This window comes from Podarcis vaucheri (genome assembly GCF_965113315.1).
Source record: "Podarcis vaucheri genome assembly, chromosome: 11".
NCBI lineage: Eukaryota > Metazoa > Chordata > Lepidosauria > Squamata > Lacertidae > Podarcis > Podarcis vaucheri.
Genome location: NC_138749.1, coordinates 116,331 through 130,839, shown reverse-complemented (window position 1 = coordinate 130,839; position 14,509 = coordinate 116,331). Strand labels below are relative to the sequence as shown.

At 54.8% G+C, this 14,509-nt stretch overlaps 1 protein-coding gene across 1 annotated transcript; it reads left to right on the top strand.

The window, feature by feature from the left end:
• Window positions 1-2,264: 2,264 nt before the first annotated feature.
• LOC309543050 (gamma-secretase subunit Aph-1b-like) lies at window positions 2,265-10,999 on the top strand. The gene is made up of 7 exons (XM_082242268.1): window positions 2,265-2,442; window positions 2,812-2,982; window positions 4,638-4,711; window positions 5,012-5,134; window positions 5,215-5,342; window positions 10,364-10,487; window positions 10,654-10,999. Exons 1-7 carry the CDS (start codon window positions 2,330-2,332, stop codon window positions 10,689-10,691), a joined length of 771 nt encoding a protein of 256 aa, XP_082098394.1. The 5' UTR covers window positions 2,265-2,329; the 3' UTR covers window positions 10,692-10,999.
• The last annotated feature ends 3,510 nt before the right edge of the window (window positions 11,000-14,509 follow it).

Genomic DNA, 14,509 nt, shown 5'->3' with positions numbered 1-14,509 from the left:
GCTGGGTGCCGGAGACCCTGGGGCAACCATCCTGCGCCCCTTGGGGTGGGGCTCCTCGTGTGCCGGATGAGGCTGCCTTGTCCTTCTGCAGAGCTCTGGCGCCCATGCCCTTGTCTCGTGGCCCCAGGTGTGGGGGTGGCAGGGATGCATTTCTGCCTAGCAGAGCTCGCCAGGTGCTTTGGACAGGAGGGGAGAACTAATGTAAGCTTGGGATCATCCAGCTTCCCAACCTGAGGGTGTGAAAGTGGTCAGTCCAAAAGGGATGAAGCTGGAGGCGAGAAGAGCGGGGGAAAGGTGTTATGTTGACGCCCAATGAGGCGCCACCCCAAAAGGCATTGTGAGGATTCCTCAGGCGGCTGAATAAGCAGTAAAAGGGAAATTGCAGCTCAGTGAAAATAAGTGTACAGTGATGCACATCGCTGCAAAATAAATACACCTTAAATTTCATAGCATTGTAGAGTTGGAAGGGACCTCAAGGGTCATCTAGCCCAACCCCTTGCAGTGCAGAATAAAACAGCTAAAGAATTCCTCAGAGTGTCCATTTCATTGTGTTAACAGCTCTTGCTCTCAGATGGTTCCTTCTGGTGTACTGTCAGTCTATAGACCTATAGACGGTTGAATTCTGCCCTGCAGAGCAGGAAAACAAGCTTGCTTCATCTTCCTTTTGACAACCTTTAGAGATTTGAAATGTCACTCATATCTCCTCTCAGTCTCCTCTTTTCCAAGCTAAACATACCCAGCTCCTTCAACTGTTCCTCATCAGGCTTGGTTCCCAGACCCTCTGCACACGTTCCAGCTTGTCAACATCCTCCTTAAATTCTGGTGGCCAGAACTGGACACTGTATTCCAGGTGTGGCCTGACCAAGGCAGAGGAGAGCCGGACTATGACTTCCCTTGATCTGGACATGAGACTTCTGTTGAGGCAGCCTAGAGTAGCATTTGCTTTTTCTGCTGCTGCATCACACTGTTGACTCATGTTAAGCTTGTGGTCCTAAGACCCCTGGATCTTTTTCACATGTCCTACTGGCAGTGGCGTAGCGTGCGTTGTCAGCACAGGCAAGTAATTTGCGCCCCCTAACCCGTGGATTTGCACACCCTAACCCTAACCCCCAGATGTTGCACCCGGTGTGGCCGGCCCCCCTGCACCCCCCACGCTACGCCACTGCCTACTGGTAAGCCAGATGTTCCTTATATGTGTGCATCTGGTTCTTCCTGCTTAAGTGCAGAACCTTACACTTGTCCCTGTTGAAATTCACTTTGTTAGCTTGTGCCAAATTCTCCAAGCTGTTGTGCTCATTTTGAATCTTGCTTCTGTCTTCTGTGGCATTGGCCATCCCTCCGTTTGGTTTCATCTGCAAATTGGATGAGCATCCCTCAACCCCTTCATCTAAGTCATTTATAGATGTTGGACGCCAGCGGGCCCAGGACAGACCCCTGCAGCACCCCCCCTTGTCACTTTTTTCCAGGATGACGAAGATCCATTCAGGAGTCCTCTTTGGGCTCCAGCCAGCTACAAATCCACCTAACGGTTACCTCCTTCAACCCACATTTTACCAGCTTCCTTCCAAGAATATCATGGGGGACTTTGTCAAAAGCCTTAGTGCGCTCTCTCTCTCTATATATATATATATAGGGCATCTCTCTCTCTCTCTCTCTATATATATATAGAAAAAGATGCCCGTAGTCACCATGAAGTTGTTACGGGAAGTGTCAGGCTTTTAACATTTGAAAAAAGGTGCCGGTACTGTGTACCCTTGAGCCCCCCTCCATCCACCCCCCCAGCTCCGCCCTCCGTGTTCCTAGATGGCGCCCCCCGTTTGCCAAGGGGGCGGGAGGGGGCGCGCGCTCTCCCCACGGCAAGAGTTCGGCAGCTGCAACTCCCAGCCCCCCCGGCCGAGGGCCTTCGCCCTCCCCGCCCCGCCGCTGGTGGGCACTGCCCTTCCCCTGGGCTCTGCCGCCGCGGGGCTCCCCGGAGGCCGCCCCCCAGGCGACTCCCGCTGCCCCGCCCCGCCCGGCCTGCGGGTCCCGGAGCGAAGCCGCGCGCTCGCAACGGACGGGGCGCCCGCCAGCCGCGCCCGGGGACGGCACTGGGGGGGGGGGGAGATCGGAAGGCGCCCGGGAGCCCCTGAGCCGCCGCCGCCGCCGCCGCGCCCCCCGGGCCCGGGGAGGAGGAGGAGCCGCCTGGGCGCCGGCCGGGACGTGACGTCAGGAGGGCGGAAGCGGCGGGGCGGAGGCCGCGCGTCTTCCTGGGACCGGCTGGGCTGGCATCGCGGCGGCGGGGGCGGGGGCGACGCCCCGTCGGGGCTCCGTGCGCGGCCTGAGCGCGGCCATGACTCTGGCCGTCTTCTTCGGCTGCGCCTTCATCGCCTTCGGGCCGGCGCTGGCGCTCTTCCTGCTGACGGTGGTGGCCGAGCCGCTGCGCATCATCATCCTCATCGCAGGGTCAGTGCCGGGGGGGGGCAGAGGGAGACAGGGAAGACCCCCCCCCGCAGACCGCGCCCCCTCCCCGCCAGGGCCCCGCCTCTCTCGGGGGGCTGCCGGCACCGGCGGAGGAAGAGGGTGCAGTGGGTGCGGCCCGGCCCGGGTGTCATCCCTGGGGGGGAGGGGGACATCGGCGCGCCGCCCCCCGGGACTCGCCCCCCCCCCTGCCCAGTATGTGCTGGAGCAGCTAGCTGCGCCTCTGGCTGCCGGACCCCCAACTGCGGGGGGGGGGCGATGCCTGGGCCCTGGGGCTCCTGGGCCAGCCCGGGGGGGGGTGCCTGTCTGGGGGGCGCCGGTGACCTTGGCCCTCCTCTCCTCCCCCGGCTGCAGGGCCTTCTTCTGGCTGGCCTCGCTGCTCTTCTCCTCGCTGGTCTGGTTCATCGCGGCCAAGGCCAGCGACCCCTCCAACGAGGCGCTCCAGAGGGGCCTCCTCATCTTCGGCGTCATCTTCTCGGTGCTGCTGCAGGAGGCCTTCCGCTTCCTCTACTACAAGCTGCTCAGGTAGGGGGGGGCACACGGGGGAGGGCTACAGCCTTGGGCCAGGAAAGGTCCCTTTAAAGCCACGCCCTGCGCTGCCAAGGGGACCCTCCCTCCCAGCAACCCAGCGACAGTCCGGGGGGGGGGGAGAAGCAGTGGTGGAAGCTGCAGGTGGCAAGGGAGGCCCCCCGGGAGTCACCGCCCAACCAGCCTGATGCCAGTCCTGGGCAAAATGATGCTGCCCATGACCCATTATGCCAGTTGATACCACAGATTGTTGTCCAGGTGCCCATTTTTGACCCCCAGAAAAGAAGGAGGCCTGGCAGCACTGGGAGAAGCCTCTGCCTGAATGCCTGGACTGCCGTGGCTGCTGCCGGTCAGGGCAGGCAGTGCAGGGCCAGGTGGGTGGAGGGATGTGGGGGCACCAGGCAGCTCCCCCTCTTCCTGTCCGTGGTGGGTTGAGCAGCCACAGACAAGGGGGGCTGGTTAGGGGTTCATCCTGGAGGGAGGCTGGGGGGGCAGGGCTCTCCCTTGCCTCTTCATAATTCCTGGGACCTGTGGCAATGTTATAGATGTCAGTAATCTGAAGGAAACAAAGCTGCATAAAGCAATGTAGCGCCATGAGAAAATACAGATTAAACTGGTACATGAAGAGGCTTATCAGAGCAGATTCTTAGGCTGGTTGAATATTGGGCCTCCCTGAGTCTCTCTGCTTGTGCATCGGAACATCTTCCCTTCCCCGGGCATTTTGGACTGATGCTCAGGGATTCCCACCCAGGCCTGAGGGTCACGATCCCACAGCCTCCAGCTGGGCAAGAGCAGGGGAAGCCAAACAGGGAGGCAGCAAGCAGAGGAAGCAAGACTGTTCTTTGCCCTCCTCTTACGCTGAGGAGGAGCTGCAGTGGCAGCCTGCACCTTGGCCGTCTTCACGCGGATCTCTTTGGGCTCCGACGCGTCTCCTCATGCGGAAGGCTGCCTTTCCCCCATAGTCTTGCCTTCCAAGGTTGCCGTCAGCGCAATGATCCTTCCTCTTTCCAGCACTAACTTGTGCACCCTCCCCCGACCCGCATGAGGACTGTGGGGTGGAGGAGACTCCAGGGCAAAGTGAGATCCCTGGGGCAGAGACGGTGTGGGTTGCCCCACAGTCCACCACAGGGGCTTGGCAGACGCAGCAATGGCTGCTGCGGGGGCAGAGGAGATACTGGTCTGCCTGTAGCAAGGGGTCCCATTGAGGCCAGTGTGCCTGTCTTGTCTGCAGGACACCCCCCTCCCACCCACCTCTGGAGCTCAGAGATTCCCCTTGAAGGCTAATCCTGATGAGCGCCACCCGTGAGGAGCCCCATCGGGAGAGATGGGGGGCTGCCCCAGGACTGTGAAGGCCAGCAGGGGGGGCTTGCCTTGCGTGGACTCCAGTCATCAGCTTGGCTGGGGGTTTCTTCTGTGCAGACGCTATTCTCCTGAAACCAAGTTGAAAACAGAGGCAGAGAGGAAAAGGGTGACCCTCACTTTGCACCAAGACTGCAGGCTCTAGTTGTGATTCCTGCCTTGCTGAGGGGGTCCCTTGGGGGTCCCTTCCAGCTCTACAGCTCTCGGGTTCTAAGACAGGCCAAAGTGCTTAAGGTGAGATATGCTGAAGATTTCCAGTACAAAACTCAGGATTCCTTCTCTCCCCTGACCAGGAAGGCGATTGAGGGGCTGTTGGCCCTGAGTGAAGATGGCTGCTCTCCCATCTCCATCCAGCAGATGGCGTACGGTGCGTTTCGGGGGCTCTCAGCCCAGGCTCCCTTGGGGATTGGGAGGGAGGGAGGGAGAAAGGAGGCCCGAAGGCGGGGGTGGGGGTGGGGTCCGACTTCTATATCCATGGGAGGGGCTGCTTGAGTGCACACACACCCCGGTCCAGACAATCTGGGGCTGAGCCATCTCCCTTCTGGGAGGGAAAAGAGCAGTCCAGGAAGGGGGGGGACGTGGGGGGGGGCTCTGGGAGCATGGGTCTGAGGCGGGGGTGGGAGGGTCCCGCGGTCTGACTCTGCGCCCCACGGCTTCTTCCCCGCAGTGGCCGGCCTGGGCTTTGGCCTCATGAGTGGGGCCTTCTCCATGATCAACCTTCTGGCGGACGCTCTGGGGCCAGGCACGGTGGGCATCCACGGGGACTCCCAGCTCTACTTCCTGACGTCAGGTAAGGGTCTCCAGAGGCTCCCCCCCCGACCCCCCTGGCCTGCCTCCTCCCTGCCTGACGGATGCTCTCTCCCGCCACAGCCTTCATGACGCTGGTGCTGGTCCTTCTGCACACCTTCTGGGGAGTCATCTTCTTCCACGGTTGTGAGACCAAGCAGTGGTGGGAGGTGGGCGCTGTGGTGCTCACCCACCTGATCGTCTCTGGCCTGGTGAGTAGCTGGAGGGCAGAGAGGGGCTCACGTCTCACGCTGGTTCGTTTATTTATTTATTTGCTATAAAGGTGCAGCATAAAACAAGCAGTATATTGCATAATAAACAAATCGGGGCAACATTTATTCTTTTATTATAAAGGAAGGATAAAAGAATAAATGGAATATAAAATAATGGCATCAATGAAGTCAAGCTACCAAAAACAAATCCTGGGGGATAAGGGGCAGGGAAGGGAGCAGCTGCCACAGGGGGGGGGCAGGGGCTTGGGGTCGAGTGGTGCAGTCTTGACACTGCGGCTGCTCTGTGCTGAGCTCCCTGCCGCCCCCCCCCTCCGCTGCCAGTGACTGGCAGTGATGTGGGGCTGGGAAGGGGAGAGGGAAAGCACTGCCACCCCCTCCGGCCACCCCACGGGCTGCTATGGGGTGTCTCTTCCACACTCTCCATTCCAACTCCCTTAAGAAGTAAGAAAATGCATTAATCTAAATCCTAAAGGAATAAGTGAAATAATACTGACTTCGGTCTTCCAAATTCCCAACTGTTCTTAACTTGCTAGTATTTGGTATTTTAATAGTGGTTTTTTTTAAATGAATCTCCAGAGAAATTGCATTGAATTTGCTGTTATTTAGCTACACTTAATTGCCAGCATAAAACAGTCTGTATCTGCCTCTCAAATAGAAAATTCAGCACTGCAAAGTCATGTCCCAGGTAAAAAGAAGAAGAGTCCCCAAAGTGTTTGTAGTCTTTATGCAAAAGTTAGAAGAACTTCTGGTATAAAATTAGTATTACCAGACAGGAGAAGCAAGTTTTACAGGGGAGGGAGACGTGGGATGGAGAAATCTAACTGGAGCTTTGAATGGAATCTGTGAAGCTGCTCCATGGAGGGAATCAGTCCATGTCCACAGAAAAGGAAATGCTTCGGGGGGGAAAGGGAACGGCATGAAAGGATGGGGAAGACCATGCTAGTCTCTTCATGTTCAGAGGACGCAGCCCAGCAAGGTCCAAGGAGAATGGGAAAGCCAGCTGAGGAGAAGCAGCTCTCCAAAAGCTCCCTGAGGAATAGATCCTTGAATGTCCCTGAAAACAGGACAAACAGAGCCAGTTTTACCTTGTACCCAAATGCTTCTCATGCGGGGGCCAGTTGAAAATGCCCTGGGAGGGAGTTGCGTCAAGGGGGCACCACCACCGAGAAGGCCCTGCTGCTTGCCCCTGGGCTGCCGCCGCAAGTCAGGCCAGCCCTGCAGGAGCCCCACAGAAGGAGCTCTTGTCCCAAGCCCTGGGGTCCCAAGGCGCTCCGGGCTCTGGGTGCAACCAGCCAGGCCCAGTTGCCCACTGGCAGCCAGTGCATGCTTAGGGATCGGGGTGGATGGTGATACACCTCCCCCCCCCATGATGCTCCTCTAGGATCAGGGCTTCCCACGCTGCCAGAGAGGTGCCCCTTGCCGCACTCCGGCGTCCGCCATGGTGCATTCATGGAGAAACCGGTTCAGGAAGCAGCAGCCAGCTCCCAGGTGCGCTGGGTGGGGGGGAGAGAACGGGCTGGCCCCAGACTTGGGGACCCCCCCCCCCGTTCTGCTCTCCCACCCTTCCCTGCCTCTCCTGTCGCATCTTCCGAAGACCCAGCATAGGCGCTCCTGGGCACCTTCTGCCCTCACCTGTGCCGAGAGAGCTCCGAGGCGGCTTCCTGAACCCAGCACTTTGGTCATGGGGAGCTCAGGCGCTGTGTTGGAGAGGTGTGTGTGTGTGGACACCCACCCCCCTTTGATCTAGGCCAGCACACCTGAAACAAGGTGGATGGAGTGTCTGGGTCACCATGAAAGGGGGCCGTGATGGTCCCTGAGAGGCCTCACCCCCCCCCCCAACACACTGCTGGCAGCCAAAGGGTGAGGCAGATCTGAGATACTTCTTCCATTCAGTTGTCAGACCAGCAGAAATCTGAACAGGCCAATTCTTAGATGACGGGTAGGAGCAAGTTCTCAAGGACATGCTAAAAATCCTAAAAAGACAAGAAAAGCAGCAGCACATTTGAGAACTATCCTGCAAAGGAGAGAATGGAAAAGTTTCATTAAGAATGAAACTCAATTCCTGCCCTTCTTCACCTTACATTTAGCATAAAGTGATGCAAAATCCTAGGTTAGAATCAGAGTTGTTGCTGAAAGGGGACCCCAAAGGTCATCTAGCCCAGCCCCCTGCAGTGCAGGAACCAGAGCTAAAGAATCCCTCACAGATGACCACCCAATCTCTGCTGAAAAACTTCCAAGGCAGGAGATTCCACCACCACCCAAGGGAGCCTTTTGACTACAGTCATAGCTCAGGCTATGTTTGCTTCATGATACGTTTTTTCTTTTTCTTTTTTAAAAAAATAATATTTATTAAAAGTTTAAGAATTAAAGAAAAAAGTAAAAAAGAGAGAATTCTAGTTATTAATTATTTCAGCAAATCCTTTCCATCTTTCACTGTTTTCTGTCATTTAATTATCTTAATTTATTTTAACCTTATCTTACCATTAAAACCCTAAAACTTATTTATACTTAACTCCTTATAACATTTCTACTAAAGCCATATAATTTCATTCCAACATTTTTCTAACACTCATTAATTTCGCAACATTTCTCTAATTTTTTTTTAAAATCCCCCCCCCCCAATCTTCTTCCACCGTCTTTTCACCCTGGTCTCGGTTTCTGTCAGTCCTTTCTATCAGTACCATATGGCCCATCAACCTGGTGACCTTCTGTCCGAGGCTCTTAACTCTCTTCCATGTCCCTTCTGCAGATCTTCTTCATATTTATACATGCACTTTACTTTATCTTCTGCTGATCTTGTTCTTAATTTCCTTCCTTTGGCACTGAGGAGTAGATCTCAGGGAAACTCCAGCCTAACAATGTCTATTCCTTCTCGACAGGTCAGCCCATTCTCCATAGTCAGAACTAAAGTCCAAAAGATATTTCAGAGCGCCACTCTCCCCTTGACCCAAATCCAGATCCCAAAGGCCAGAACATCCCTGCATAAGGAGATCTATCCAACTTTCCTTCTCCAATCCAAGCAGGGCTCCATCCCACCAAATCTGGCTTTCTCTAGATTTGATCATAAAGGGCAACGGCTTATGATCATCAAATTGCTTCTGTGAGGCCGGGGCTCTCTCCACTTGAATTACTTGAGGTTCAGCAACAACTTTCTCCTTCGTCTTCTCCACAGCTTGCCATGTCAAAACGGATTCCTGGGTTAATTCCTGAGTAATTTCTGTATAGATATTCCCTTTTTGTCCCAACTCAGTCATTTTTTGTCCCAAATTGTCAATTTTATTAATCCACACATCCGTCTTCTCATGAAGCTGCTCTGATAAAGCACTTGTCTTGCAAAATGCAATCACTAAGGCTTCTTCTGTCAACATTCTTGTCCAAGGTCAGACTCTTGATTCTCACGCTCTTTAATCTTTGCAGCTGGAAAATTCCCCAGCTCCACTCCTGCAACAGTTTCAAAAGCTCCCTCTAGGGGAAACAATTTCTATTTGTATCCATCAAACGCCGATCCAGCGACAGAATTAGTTTCGATTTTCAGTTAATTTTTTTGCTCCTTTTTAAGTGCAAAAGGAAACAATGGAAACAATATATATCTCTTATTTAACTATCTGTCAACTTACGTTTTATTCACAATGAACTTTCCCAAAACGTCAATCTTACTGGCAGCCCGTTCCCAGGTTCGAAACGGTGGTGATTTATCTTTCTTCACTCTCTCTCTCCTGCAGGCTTAAACGATCTAGAATTTCCCCCCTCTTCTCCTGCTTCCAAGGGGGGTTTGGTAATTTTAACAGATGGAGATTTAATCCTTTACAAAAGACTTTCCAGGCTTTAGCTTGCGACGTCTTTGCTTCAATCTATTTACAAAAGAGGAAGGCGGACTTCCTGTTTGAAACCTTCCCGTTTCGATGCCAAATTAAGAAGTTTAGAGATCCAATTTTCCATTCTACTCACGGGTAGTTGTTTAGAGTCCAATTGTCCACAGGAAAAAGCGCTCTCCGGCAACAGCAATGCGGCTTCACTCCGTGAAAGAAGCAGTCGATTCGAAGCACCGCACAGCCCACCCCACGTTGCTCTGGATCCCCGAAACCGGGTTTCCCCGCGAGTAGTGGAGGCGCAAAAGGTGCCAGCCGAATCCCACGTCCACAGGCTTCTCCCACCTGTGGTTTTTAATGGGTTTCCGCCTCGCCGTGGCGGTCCAGACCCTGATTTCCACGGAACAGATTCCTCCCGATCAGAGGAAATCCGCCATTGCCGGAGGCGCTAACCCGGAAGTCCCCATGATACGTTTTTTCAGGTTGCATCCTGTAGCGACCCGGAAGTACCGGCAAGGGTTACTTCCAGGTTTCGCCGCTCACACATGCGCAGACACAGCGAATTGCAACCCGCATGTGTGCAGACGTGCTGCTGTTGGTTGCGTTCTATTCATGTTGCGAACGGGCCTCTGGAACGGATCCTGTTCGCAACCAGAGGTACCACTGTACATCTGTTGATGCAGCCTAGAATAGCATTAATCCTTTTTGCTGCTGCATCACACAGTGGACTCATGTTAAGAAGAGTTTGGATTTGATATCCCGCCTTTCACTCCCCTTCAGGAGTCTCAAAGCGGCTAACATTCTCCTTTCCCTTCCTCCCCCACAACAAACACTCTGTGAGGTGAGTGGGGCTGAGAGACTTCAGAGAAGTGTGACTGGCCCAAGGTCACCCAGCAGCTGCAGGTGGAGGAGCGGGGAAGCGAACCCGGTTTCCCAGATTACGTGACTACCGCTCTTAACCACTACACCACACTGGCTCTCGGATCCAGACCCCTGGATCCTTTTCACATGTTTTGCTGGCAAGCCATGTGTCCCTCATTGTGTCCACTTGTGCACTTGGTTCTTCCCGTCTAATTGCAAAACCTGACATTTGTCCCTATGGAGATGCCTTTTGTTAGTTCTTCCTCCAGAAGCATTCACTTCCCCTCCCTGTTTGTGTACTGCAATGTGATGTTGTCTCCCTTCCTGTAGACATTCTGGAACCCAATCTACCTGGGGAGCCTCCTCCCTGCCTACCTGCTCATGGCAGGTGCTGCCGTCTGGGCCTTCCTCATCTCTGGCGGCTCCAAAGAGAACCTGCGCCACTTCCTCCTGTGTAAGTATGGCCAGAGGTTGCCCCAGGGCCAGCAACGCCCATCACCCTGGCTCCAAGCAGCAACCCACCCAGAGGCCTTTGGCTCTCCCTGGAGTTGGCCCCTCCATCTCCTGGGGCTTGAGGTCTCAGGCTCTTTGCCTCTGACCCCCTCTGTCTGTTTCCACAGGCCTGCGGAGTGGGACAGCGCCACCACCCGGATCCTGAGGCCCCGCTGGGCTCCCCCGCCCTGTCCTTTGGAGCCATTTGCTGAGGCAAGGAGGACGCAGCTGCTGTGCCTTTGGGAGTGCTTCTGGGCCCGAGGAGGGGGCCGCTGGACTTGCCCCCCGAAGCCCCTCTTGGGGCGAGTTGCCGTAGAAGGTCTGGGCACAAGGGGCGCTGCAGCAGAGCTCCTGGACCCTGTGAATCTGCAGCAAAAGCCTCCTCCCTCCAGAGAGGGGTTTCTGGCCAGCTGGCGTTGTTTAAATAGGGGGTGGGCTTTGGGGGTGCTGGGCGAATGACATGTGCCGGCATAGGGGGTTTGGTGGGGTGAGCATCTGTCTCTGTGGGGTGGGGGTGCAGCGGGAGAGCCAGCTGTGTGGTCTGCTTAGAGGAGAGAGGGGATCGGGGTGGGGGTTACTGGGGAAGGGGGAGTGCCCCACATGGCCTCTTTCTTTCATGGGGGCACATCTCTGCACATTTGTACTAATAAAAAGGCTGGATGAGGCCCACAGTGTGTACCTGTCTGGGCAGTGGTGGGGTTGATGGTGGTACACTGAGGAAGGGGGGCTTCAGAGAGAGGGCTGCATCCTCTGAGAAATAGGACTGGGTTGGCTGCTGGTTACTTCAGGGGCTCCTCCTGTTCGGGTTGTGTTTCTGGGGGCGGCAAGATGTCCTTTGGTGTCCTTCCAGTCTGATGAGAAATGGTTGAGGGGGCTGGTTTTGTTTAGCCTGGAAAAGAGGAGGCTGAGAGGAGATAGGAAAGCCGTCCTCAAATATCCCAAGGGCTGCCACATGGAAGAGGGAACAAGCTTGTTTTCTCCTGCTCTGGAGGGTAAGCTTCAAACCAATGGCTTCAAGTTACAAGAAAGGAGATTCCAGTTAAACCTCAGGAGGAACTACAACTCCCATCTTCCATGGCCACTGGTCTTGCTAGCTAGGGATGATGGGAGTTGTAGTCCAAAAGCAGCTTGAGACCCAAAGTTGGATGTGGATTCCCCTTCCTTGGGGGTTTTTAAGCACAGCTTGGATGGCCACTGCCATGGATGCTTTAGTTGAAATTCCTTCATTGCAGAGGGTTGGGCTAGATGCCTCTCAGGGCCCCTTCCAACTCTACAGTTCTATTAAATGAATAAATACTTTTGGGTAATTGGACCTCAATTAATCCAGGGTTTTCAACACTAGTACTAATTGGGCCCTAAAATGCCTCCTGTTTCGTTGTGAAGAGCACCCAAATATAGAAAGAAACACAGTTTCTTTGATAAACGACACAGGTAAGGCCACATGAGCCGCCTCCTCCAACCGTCCCCAAACCTTTCCTTTATGGAAAAAGTTAATATAGCTCCAAAGAACTGCCATGAAGCTGCATCCTGAGAGCATTAAGCCTGAGCTCTTTGCCTCTCCCTTTGCTGGGCTTATCCTGCTTCTGACATCGTGGTTTGTTTGAGTTTTATACCACCCTTCACTGATGCCCTAAGGATACGCCTGCATTCAACCTCAGCCATATCCACAGAAACCCCCGTGGCCAGTCAACCTCTGCAACCAGCTTCCCATCAGCCTGACACTCTAACCATGTTGGCCATTAAAGAAAACAGAAATAAATAGAAGAAAAGAGGAGCACTGCTAGTGAAGGGGTCTTCACCTGGTCCATCTCTGTCCTGCTGATCGTTATCCATTCTTGCTTCAACTTGGGAATCAGGAAGTCTGGCCTTTAAAGCCATGCCCAGAACAGGATTGTGGTGCCTTCACATCAAGCCAGCGTGAAGAGGGCAATCCTGGTGGTGCCAGGCCGATTCCAGTGCCAGGAGGGCCCTTGCCAGCCTCTGCCAGCTGGTGCGAAGGGAGGCCAATCCTGCTTGGCTGACTCCTTGTTTCTCCTTCCCATGTCAAGTGGCGAGAAGGACAAAACAGTAGCCTAAGTGGAGCCTGGCTGCTGGATCAGGCCAAGGGCCAGAGTGTTCTGCATCCTTTTCTCACAGAGGCCAACCAGATGCCCATTATGGGAAACCTGCCAGCAGAACAGGCAGAAAGCACCCTTTTGCGGGCAAAGCCAAAATGTCCTGCTTGCAGCTGCCTTTGAGCCACCACACCAGGAACCTCTTGACAGGCGGCAAGGACATCTCACCTGTCAATCAGGTGACAGCATGAGGTCATGTGATTCACAGTCGGCCAGCTTCACCCACCTGCCAGCTTTAGCAGAGGCTGGTCTTGACAAGGAGCCAAAAATGTCCCCTGGCCCTGCTTTACAGAACTGGCCTGTTGGGCCTCAGGGCCATGCCAGCAGGCAGCTGCCCCCTAGGCTACAGGGACGTCTCTTGCCACAGGCCCTCCCCCCTGCTATAAAGGTGCCCACCACCCACTGCCATTGGGCCTGGCACTGCAGCCGAGTCCAGAAGCCACTGGGTCTTTGAGCGCCACTCTTTCTCCAGAGACGGTGGCTCTCCGGGGCTCAGGCTGGGATTCTTTCCCAACTCTGTCTTGAAATGCTGGGGGCTCACCTGGAGAACTACTACCTGCACAGCAGGTGCTCTGCCACTGAGCTACAGCCCTTCCCTTCTCCCACCCCAGCTGGCTTATTGGCCATGGCAGTTCAGTCACCACACTTGTCTATGTGCTCTTGGGCTTCTGATTTCTCTTGAACGACTGACATGGCAGCGCCAGTCTGGCAAAGGTGTCTTGATCCATTCACCCACGGCATCCTGACATTTCCCTCTCCTGTATAGTCCTAGAATTGAGGAGTTGGAAGGACCCAAAGAGTCATCTAGTCCACCCCTCTGCAACCCGCAGTTTCCAGGGAGGCCTCATTTCTTGTATGCGCACAGCAGGGGTGAGGCGTGCTGTGCTGCCCAAGGCCCTTTTGCCCATCCATGCCTTGTGTCGTGGGGCATCATCTTCATGCCTGGATCCAGGGCCACGCTTCATTTCCCAGCCGAAGGGCACCCCACAGAAGCAGCAGGGCTTGAGCCTCTGGGGGCAGAAGCAGGCCAGGCTGGCTCTGAGGCCCCCCTTCCCCTCTCCCCATCCTCAGGGCCCTTTGGGGTCTCCCTGAAGCCCTGCTCTTTCAGGCGGGGTGGGGAGGCTTCCCTCAGAACTGAAGAAGGAAGGGGGCTCCCCAGGAAGAGGGTGGGCTGCCCTTCACATCAGGGATGCTTGAGCTTTGGTTCCTGCACTGCAGGGGGTTGGACTGGATGACCTCAGGGGTCCCTTCCAACCCAGCACATCTCTTTTAAAAGGTGGGCAGAGATGGGAGCATGTGCTTGAAACCCTTTTGTAATGCAAAAAAGAACGGACACAAGAAGGGCCTGGTTCCATTGTGGGTTCTTGTCAAAAGGGGGTGGGGTGCAAGAGGGTCTCAGTTCACAACAAATGCTCTGTCCACGCCCAGCCGGGCTTCCATCCCATCCCGGCAGACCAGAGTGCTGGTGGGCAAGGCAACCACAGGAAAGGAACAGAAACGGGAAACAAAATATACCGCGTCACATACAAAGGGGAAGGGGAAGAGGAGACCAAAGGAAAATGCAGAAATGCTACATTTCTCTTCCATCTCCTCCCCGTACATATTTCTCCTGGTTGTAACAGTGCCAGTAAAACCCAGTAAAAACCTTTTCGGGATGAAAAAAGGAAGGTGCCTCAATCAACAGTAATGAAGCCGTGAATCAGATTGTGAGTGTGAGAGCAAGAGAGGGAGCTGCTCTTGTTGCTCTTTCAGCTGAACTACTCCAGGGGCGCTTCGTGTGCACAGCAGAATCTTTAGCGCCTGCCTCCTCCTGACGCCTGTCTCTGCGCCGCTCACTTCTACTGTGTGTCGGCCGGAGAACGTCTCCCAG